The following is a 9,689-nucleotide window of genomic DNA, read 5'->3' as shown; positions in this document are numbered from 1 at the left end:
ATAACACACGTCAGGTGTTGCGCTTCACTAACACAGTGGGTGTAATGCCGGTGTCGTCCTGTAGAGGCGCTCGTTTCACCCGACGAGCTTCTGAGATTTCACCGGAGACGCACGTCCTTCTCACAGCGCCTGTTAATATCCATTATCTCCAATAATGGACGCGGGATTCTTCCGCGTAAGTTATTTTATTTTATCTACAAGCTTTATTAACTTGCTGTCAAGTCGGATAGAAACTTTTTGTGTGCAGTAAGAACTTTAATTTGCAATATGGATTTAGTTGGAGGGCCAGACACGGCACGGTTAGGGCTCCGTCTATGAGCTGATAAATAACATCTTGGTTTCCGACATTAGCCGTGTTTAAACTTGCACACGACTAGAGACGACGTGGTTTTGCAAAGTAATTAGATTTGTTTTACAGCATAGCCTTCTGTTATGATTCTTCGACGCGCACTGTTGCTGTTTCTGTATTCACTAGTAGATAGAAACATTTCCAGGAATTAGACAAGCCGATCCTGCTAGCATGCTTCTGCTAATTTATTAGCCTTCAGTAAAGATGGCGTCCAGGTCGGTGCGTCGTTTCTGTGTCTGTGTCACGACCACGCGAACGCAACCTACCACAAGTAGACCAAAAGTGTGTTTAGCTTCCATAATGAAATCCGTTTCGTTAGTATGGTCATGTCAGCACTTTAACCGACCAGTGTGGATGCTGTGGGTAACAGCCTTCCGGGTTCCCTTGGAGGATTAACCAGGCTGTTAGCTACACTAATGCTAGCTCATCCGGGTTCAGGTTGACAGTGTAAATATCTCACGGTGCTGTAGTCACATGTGTACTATCTTTTTAAATACACGTCACATGTTTACGAGAGAGGTAGAGTTTAATTAAGTAAACTTTAATTCAAAGTTTTGCAAAATGTTACTAACTGAGTTTAATTCTAATATAATTTATTATATTTTTTAACATGAATGTGATGATGTTTCTTCAGGGCACAAGTGCGGAGCAAGACAATCGTTTCAGCAACAAGCAGAAGAAACTGTTGAAGCAGCTGAAATTTGCAGAATGTCTGGACAAGAAGGTAATTTGATCATCCTCATACAAAAACAAAAACTTCTGCTTAAACACTTGTAACTAAATTCTCCCATGTAAACAATGTGGTCAACATAATGTTCTTTTTTCTTTTTTAATTGGGGGTCCTTGATTTGCTTGTGTTTTCTTTTAGGTGGACATGACCAAAGTGAACCTAGAAGTCATCAAACCTTGGATTACTCAACGAGTGACCGAGATTCTGGGATTTGAGGATGATGTCGTCATAGAGTTCATATTTAACCAGCTTGAGGAGAAGGTAATGTCTTTAATGAGTGTTTTTTTTTTTTTTTCAAAGCTATCATAAATTTGAGGGCATTTGTTAGTGAGGATGAACCTCAGCAAATAATTGCACATCCTAGTCAAATTGAAATGGAATGGGTTAAAGTAACAATAGGTAGAAAACTGATTTGTGCATAACCATGTTTTGCTGTTATGTGAAAAAGTGCCTTTATTCAGCAGTCTTCTAATGATGATGTGATTTATGATTTAAAAGGCCTGAACCAATATGGATGTTATACCTTGCATCAGAAGTATAGCACCAACACCTAATTAGCTCTCTCCTGAGCCCAAAGTCACTGAGCCCAACTCTCCCTTCATGATGCAGTGTGTGGTTTGAGGTGAGTTATATGCAGGGATTACCAATATAATGTCAGTGAAAGAAACACCTAAACAATGCCATGATTATGTTCTCCGTACGTATTTACATTGCATCATTTATCTGCCGAGAGCCTTTTAATCGAACTGCAACAATAGTTTAAAACGGGAACGTTCAGTAATGTGCTGCAGCCTTTTTGAATATCGTAAACCTTCTATACGTCATTTAAAGATTAGCTTTAGATAAACTTAACATCAAGCTGACCAGTATTTTGACCTCTGTATGTTGTGGTCAGAAGTGTTTTCCATTGCACTTTTAACCATACATAACAGTGATGTGAGGGGGTCTTGAACTCACCCCCAGTTGTTACTGTACATCACTCTAGCAAGTAGAGAACCTCAACCCCTGCAGGACAGCAACAAAAAAAAACAACAACCAAGATTTGGACCAGATCCCAAATTTTTCTTAACAGTTACTTTGAATCTCTGTCCGCCTCTGTCAGTTGGGGTCAGATGTGTGGCTTGTGTTCTTATAGTTTAACGTAAGTTACTCTTAAAAACTGTCAATTTGTTAAAATTTTCACATTGGTCATGTTTTTGACCATAACATCCTTTCTGCCATCACCGCTGTAGTGCCAAGCCCTACTGATGTTACGTAGTTATTATTGTTGTATAAAGTAGATTTTACTTGTTTTTTTTCCCTGTAGGCTATCTACCTTTATTTATATATATATGACTTTTCTTAAAAAACTACTTGTGACATGGGGGGGTGCAACCTATATAATTTACAGAGTACCCTGCATTAGACTATTAAGAGGATCCATCCCATAGTTTACTTCCAAACATGTGTTGGTATGTATGGCTATAAGTTTCATCATTGTCCTTAACTCACTTAGGATACTCCAAACCCTGTATGTTTAAAGTGATATATTTCATACAAGCACTGCAACATAAAAGTATCAGTCTAGTTTTTTTTTTTTTTTTTTTTAGCTTTTCATTTTATTATTTACTTGCCATAGCTTTTTGGGATAGGGTGGGTTGTTAAAGCTAAGTTAAAAGGGAACTGTTGCATTATAGTATCAGAGGGTAATTTAATTGAGATTAGGGTATCTCACAATAACATTTGTTTAAAATAAACTCAATTTTTGTGTAACTGTGTACTCATTATTGCTTGTTCGTCTCTTGCAATTTAGATAAATGATATAACATTAAGCTCAAGGTGGTTGAGTCTCAAGCAGTAGGGAGGCGGAAGCAAGCCAAGGGAGCTCCGTGCCCACTGATCCCACGGGACTCACTGAAGACACCGGAACTGTACTTGCAGTGTTGGGTTTTAAGCACTCTGTATTGTGGCTATTTGTTTAACTCCTGATTGTGTAGACTGTTGGGAGACTAAAGAAAGAGGGGTGGGTAGGGACATAGATATGTACACTAGTGGGTAATGCAATTGACAGAATATATGACATGATATATTTTTGTGTTATTTGAGTTTGTTTTGATAGAGTTTATATCTGAGGAATAAATCAGAATTGGGTGTAAGGGCAGTATTGCATGCAGTTGTATTCCACTAGAAAAGTCTCCCCTCAGTTAGCTCGCATTCTCAGTTTCATGAGTTTGTGAGTATATCAATCACATTTTTATTTTGATAGGTTAATGGACCCAGGTATGCTTAAATATCCTAGTCAGTTTTACATGTTTTTAATGTGATTAACTATATAGTCACAGGTAAAGTTAGTGAGAACTAGAAGGTAGGTAGGCCCAATTGTGGGATCCTACCTCCCCCTGATATTTTACCATCCATTATTTCAATGTCCATATGGTCTTTTCTCTCCCTCCTTCGTGTGTGTGTTACAGCACCCAGATAGCAAGATGATGCAGATCAACCTGACAGGTTTCCTGAATGGGAGGAATGCCCGGGAGTTCATGAAGGACCTGTGGCCCCTGTTGCTGAGTGCCCAGGAGAATATTGCTGGTATCCCCTCTGCTTTCTTGGAACAGAAGAAAGAGGAAATTAAACAGAGACAGGTGAGCTTTCACAAAGGTATAACTTTGCAAAATACCTTTGTTAGCTATCAGAAGGTCATGAATTTGAGGTTTAAGTGACTGTGAGTGAGGAATATTAGTAGTACGGGCAGTTTAAGACTAGTGTATAAAGTTGACAATGTCATGGTAAAATAGAGCTCTCAACCACCTGTATGTAAAATGCTTTTATTTTAGAAGTCAATAACCTTTTCTGTTAGCTTTAACAGAGACAAGTATTATAACAACTATCTCTTTGTCCCCCCATTATTTTATTTTTGGAAGATTGAGCAGGAGAAGCTTGCTTCTCTGAAGAAGGTTGATGAGGATAAGAAGGAAATCCGAGAGAGGGCTCAGTCTAAGAGCCCGAGGAGGTAAGGACATTGTCTCGACATCGGTGGACAGAAGTTGGATGGTATTTATCACAGAACATGAAAAGTAATTCTCTCTTTACTTCATCTCTGTCAAGGCGGAAGACAAGATCACCGTCACCACGGCGAAGGTCACCAGTGAAGCGAGAAAGGAAACGCAGTGCATCCCGCTCCCCAAGACGTAAACCCAGCCCAGTTGGTGGCGGTTCACCCCCTCCGCCCTTGATGCAACTGCCCACGAAACCTTTGGAGCAGCTTGTGGAGCCAGAAACATCAGAACCAAGAGCTATGCCAGAACCAGTAATCCAAGAAACTTCTTCCACTTGGTTAGTGAAAGGCTATATTCTAAGTCTTATATTTTTTATTGAATTCAATAGGTTTTTATAGGTTATATTTCTTTTTAATTTGAATATCTTACTCCACCAATTTCTTAGTGGTGTTTTATTAATTCAAATTGTATGGTATTATAATAACCCATAATACAGTTTGTATTATAGTGCATGTAAGCGTTCTTTTGTCTTCTTTGAAATTGCATCATTTTGTGTAGCAGTCATGACTGGTGGAAAGTGGGCTGCATCCAAACTAATATATATCCTAGGTTTTTAATCTGAATTTGGATTAGGTTGGATAGGCTTGAATGGATGAAAAATTATAAACTTACTTATTAAATTTTTTTCTGGTCTGCAGTGACAATGTTGTGGAGGTGGTGAAAGCAGACTCTGTGACTGATGTCAAAGAACCCTCACCGGAGAAGGTTCACAAGAAAGAAGAAAGGCCCAGGTCCCGGGAAAAAGAAAAAGACAGTAGGAGGGAAAGACCTCACCACCGTTCTCGTTCTCATTCCCGCTCTCGCCGGCGGCGCTCACGTTCTAGGTAATTCTCAATGTACAGATAGTTAAACTCTTCTAGTTCTTCAGAAGTCAGATATTTGGAGAATTTAGAACTATTTTGAAATAATAAATGAGATTACTATGTTCTCTTTCTCTTTTTGCCGTTTCAGATCATACTCCCCTCGTAGAAGACCGAGTCCAAGGAGGAGAATGTCTCCTCGCCGAAGGAGTCCCCCTAGACGTGGTCCCCCTGGCCCCAGACACCGCCATAGACGCTCCCCTGTCCGCCGGTCAGTGACTGTAACCCACTGGTTAAAGAAATAATATTTAAATATTGTTCCTTCGTTTCTTCTTTTCATACTATTTACCTTATTTTACTGAGAATCAGACGATTGTGTGGCCAGTTATACTTTGTAAATAGTTATACTTTGTAAATACTCTCAAAATCATGTTGTTTGTTTCCTACAGGAGGCGCTCTCGCTCTGCTTCATCCTCTGGCAGCAGCTCCTCTGGCTCTCGCTCACCAAAAAAAGCAATGAAAAGGATATCCAACACACCACCCCGAAAACAGGTCCTTCATCCTGACACCTCCAATAGCCCTGCAGGGAAGGACAGACGGTCTCAATCTCCACGGGCCAGAAGAGGCAGAGGCTCTGCATCACCTGCCAGATCTTCTGGTATGAGCTATATGTTATGTTCATTGTCCTTTCACATTTTTTTTTGTCTAACTGTGTACTCAGAGCCACATGACACCTTAAGCTTGTTAGTTCTTAGAAATTTAAATTGCTAAATTACAATCTTTTTTTTTTTGATTTATTTTTGGGCTTTTTGTGCCTTTTATTGGAGAGATAGGACAGTGGATAGAGCTGGAAATCAAAGAGAGAGAGTGAGAGTGGGTAACGACATGCAGGAAAGAAGCCACAGGTCGGACCCGAACCCGGTCCGCCCGCTTGAAGGACTATAGCCTCCATACATGGGACGTGCGCAATACCCACTGTGACACCAGCGCCCCATAAATGACAGTCTTTTTATGCGTAAATTCCCTTGTTAGTTAGGTTACAGAAAACCAAGTAGTTACTGTGCATTAGTTGAGGACTGATCTCTTATTTACAGAGCTATAATTGATGATTAAATTGATTTGAAGTGCATCTAAAAGTCTTGGCTCCTTGTTTTTTTTTTTCAGGTTTCAAGCGTAAACAAGGAGGCAGAGCTGATTCGCCATCTGATAATGCCAAGCCCAGACCTTCTGAGGGGTCTGAGTCAGGTAAGCAATATATTAATTCTATTCAAAGAACCATAATGGACTCCAGCTTACAAATTGGGATGAATGGTCCAGATCCCAAACACTTCCAATCTTCAGAAATTGACACAGATGTTTCGTCACTCAACATTTAAGGCAACAAAAATGCCTAGTTTGCGAAGCCAAATGTGTAAATTCATGTCCAAAGACCTTGTTTGAGTTCTCTCATATTGAAAACTACTTTACATTTTGGTTTATTATCCTCACATGACGAAACACAGTTTAAACTAACATTTTACACCATTGTAAAAACATATAGATCATATGCACTGTGCTGTGTTGACGTTCTCTAGCAGCAGTCATAAAAATATACATTTTCTCTGTAAATCTCACTTTTTCATGGCAGTCTGATTTACTGGCATTACAAACAATGATGAGACACTTAATGCTCTACATTTCAGAGGAGGATAAAAATGAGAAAGGGACAACAGCAGATTCCGTGCAGCAGCGACGTCAATATCGCAGGCAGAATCGTCAGTCTTCTTCAGGTTATAAGCATTTATATCCCCTCATGTTCTCCCCCATACTCTTTAACAACGTCTCTGTCAATCTCCTCTTGACCTCACTGTGTCATGAACTTTTGAAGCTTTGCCCCAGCCCTAACTTTGGTGTGCTTTCCTCATCCCTGACAGTTAGGCGAGAGTAAAACAGTGGTTGATGTTCTCTGTCCGTTTCGTTTCAGATACAGGGTCTTCGTCGTCGGATGATGAGGGGCCCAAGAGGCAAACAGCAGGGCCAGGTGCCAGAAATGGTGAAGTCAGAAGAAGACGCAGCCGTACGCCATCCCCACGGAGGCGACACAGAGATACCTCTCCAAGGTCAAACACTTAAAACAGTGGTTTTTTTTCGCTGTATGTTTTGTCTTGATAGACAAAAATACAAGTTGTTGGCAGTGTTCCTTTGTTAAATGTTTTGGATTTTTACTCTTTTAGGAAAAGACGTTCTCCATCACCCCCTGGACGCAGACGTCGCTCCCCCTCTCCCCCCCGTCGTCGCAGATCTCCTTCTCCTCCCAGACGAAGGTATGGGAATATTCAATCGTCCGTCATTAATATTAGTAATTGAAAATTCAGAGGTGTGAAATTTGAATTTGGTGCTCCTCAGGTCTCCTTCCCCACCTCCTCGCCGTCGTTCTCCATCCCCCAGACGCTATTCTCCTCCTATTCAGCGTCGCTACAGCCCCTCACCTGTGCCTGCCCTGAAAAGGAGGTTGTCTATTTCTCCACCAAAGCGCTCGTCTCCAGGGGCCAAGCGACGGTTCTCCAGGTCCCCTAAGCGCAGAAGTTCTCCTGCTCAAAGAAGACGGACACCTCCATTGTCCTCATCTCCACCCAGACACAGGAGAAGCCCAATGTTGCAATCTGTCAGGCCAAGCAGGGACACACGATCCCCCATTGCAGCAGCCGGTCGCCTCTCCCCATCTCCTGCCAACCGCAGTCGCACTGTCAGGGGTTCACCCAGTCCAAAGGGACGTTATGAAACGTCCAGTACATCTCCATCAAACCAGCGGAGACAGCAGTCCCCTTCACATAGTGGTAAACCCATCCGCAGAGTGTCACGCACTCCAGAGCCACACAACAACCAGAGGTAATCAAAGCAGCTATCCTCGTCTCAATTATGATTTAGTCAGAATAAAAAAAGTTTCATACATGTGTCATCTCCGCCTACTTAATGTCACCTTTGTGTCATCCGCAGGCCATCTCCGAGTCCACAGCCTATGAGAAGAGCATCCTCTAGATCTAGGTCTGTTTCCCCTCAACCAGCAGCTCAGAAACGTCCAGTCCCAGCATCTGCCTCCCCTTCACCATCTCACTCAGCCAGTGGTTCTCCGCCACCTGCCAAAAAGCCCAGCAGTGGATCAGGCAGTCAATCCCCAAGCAAGGTTTGATTTCAGCAGCTTATTGACAAGTGTGATTATTTTGAATTGACTGCATACAAGCAGGGTCATAATTATTAGAGTCTATGTAAACTTGAGAAGACTACAAGTGATATCAAAGTTCCCCATTTTAATGATATAGAACTTTTCTAATATGTCATGTAGCAGTTTAAATAATATACATTTGTTTATGTAGCAAGCCAGAATGGTCATAGTATAACCATATTACCCAATGTTTTCTTGTCTTCCAACATCACGTTCAATATATTCTGAACTACATAAACAAAAGAGGCCTGTTAAACATTTACTGAAAAAGAAAATGTTTCATAAACACAATGTGTCCATCATTGTTCCTGTGGTGTTATGCGTCATTTCAACTGAGTTCTTATGTTGACCTGTTTTTACACAGAACTCGGATGTTGATGCAAGTGGGAAGAAAAAGAAGAAGAAGAAGGAAAAGAAACATAAGAAAGAGAAGAAACACAAGAAGCACAAGAAACACAAGAAGGAGAAGAGCAGTGGCCCTGCGACTGCAGATGGACAAGAGAATCAGGGCATTGAGGAGGATGGAGAGTCAAGAAAGGTTAACCCTGTTTTTTGTTGTGTTTTTACTTACCAAGCTTTCTCACAGGAAACATGCTGTATACAAGAAGTGGAGATTTAGATTTTGTTGATAAACTTTTTTCCCCCAGCACCATCATTCTGTAATTGTTTTAAGCAACTAAATGGGGAAAAATGTGTATTTCATGCTGTTTGTCTTTTAGGAATCAGACAGTGAAGTAGAAGACCGCTTGGATGACCTGGAAAAGCACCTTCGCGAGAAGGCCCTGCGCTCCATGAGGAAGGCTCAGATGTCTCCATCACAGATGTCCTGAAACGAGGGGTTCTCTCTCAATAATGTTTTTCAACTCTATATTGATGTTTGTCATCAACCTGGTTCAGCTTTAGAATGTAAAAATTGTTAAATCTTGAGTCTTTTGTTTCCTTTTTACTGGTTTGATACATTCTGAACTGTGTGTCATTAAGAGCTTGCTTTGTCAGTTGGGGTATTATCTATACTGTAAAGAAGCTTGTGTTGTCCATATTTTTAAATTGAGCAGGTGAATGGTTTAAGCTCAGAGGTATGCGTTAGGGAGGTTAGAAAATGTTTTCCAAAGCCTACAGTAGATTCCATTGAGAAATGATTGCATGTGCAGTGAAAGTCTCTGATGTGCATGAACCACTGATCTTGTGGAGTGTAGACAAAAAGCCAACATAACGTAAAACTTCTACTCATGCCTTTAATCAGTGGGAACAGTTGTACAACTGTGCACTTTTAAAGGCAGTAACAGAAAGTCGTGTCCCATACTATAACAATTTAGAAGTTTTTTGGCATTGTTTAACGTGATGTTTTATGATTTTTGAAATGGTCAGTAACAATCTCGTGTTACAGAGTATGCTTTAATTTTTTTCCCCAATGGATTGATATGAAATTAACTTTACTTTCACACCCTTCACCAAGCTAATCTCTGTTGGACTGCTATTTGATTTGTATTTAGAACCCCTGGCTCTTGTTGTTTTGTCATCCTTTCAGAATTAAAACCTTTTTTATTGGAAGTGTCTCTCTAATTTTTCGATT

General features: G+C 40.8%; 1 protein-coding gene across 5 annotated transcripts; it reads left to right on the top strand.

The window, feature by feature from the left end:
* Positions 1-35: 35 nt before the first annotated feature.
* srrm1 (serine/arginine repetitive matrix 1) lies at positions 36-9,667 on the top strand. 5 transcript variants are annotated; one of them, XM_020645001.3, is made up of 17 exons: positions 36-175; positions 984-1,073; positions 1,218-1,340; positions 3,530-3,700; positions 3,980-4,068; positions 4,164-4,391; positions 4,753-4,938; positions 5,066-5,185; positions 5,364-5,572; positions 6,079-6,159; positions 6,597-6,683; positions 6,878-7,013; positions 7,128-7,217; positions 7,300-7,782; positions 7,891-8,077; positions 8,481-8,654; positions 8,843-9,667. In XM_020645001.3, the coding sequence occupies exons 1-17, from the start codon at positions 155-157 to the stop codon at positions 8,852-8,854; spliced, it is 2,487 nt and encodes an 828-aa protein (XP_020500657.2). In that variant the 5' UTR covers positions 36-154; the 3' UTR covers positions 8,855-9,667. The 5 variants fall into 5 exon arrangements, with proteins under 5 accessions (XP_020500657.2, XP_020500655.2, XP_020500656.2 ...); XM_020644999.3 differs by having other exon boundaries at positions 8,836-9,667; XM_020645000.3 differs by lacking the exon at positions 6,597-6,683 and having other exon boundaries at positions 8,836-9,667.
* Positions 9,668-9,689: the final 22 nt, after the last annotated feature.

The sequence above is a fragment of the Labrus bergylta genome, chromosome 18 (assembly GCF_963930695.1).
Source record: "Labrus bergylta chromosome 18, fLabBer1.1, whole genome shotgun sequence".
Classification (NCBI taxonomy): Eukaryota; Metazoa; Chordata; class Actinopteri; order Labriformes; family Labridae; genus Labrus; species Labrus bergylta.
This window is presented reverse-complemented; position numbering and strand designations above follow the sequence as displayed.

Excerpts from the sequence above, each read along its gene's own strand:
- srrm1 (XM_020644999.3), top strand. The coding sequence starts at position 155 with ATGGACGCGGGATTCTTCCGC. Across the intron at positions 7,783-7,890 it reads GAGCCACACAACAACCAGAG|GCCATCTCCGAGTCCACAGC; the intron begins GTAATCAAAGCA and ends TGTCATCCGCAG. Across the intron at positions 8,078-8,480 it reads GCAGTCAATCCCCAAGCAAG|AACTCGGATGTTGATGCAAG; the intron begins GTTTGATTTCAG and ends GTTTTTACACAG.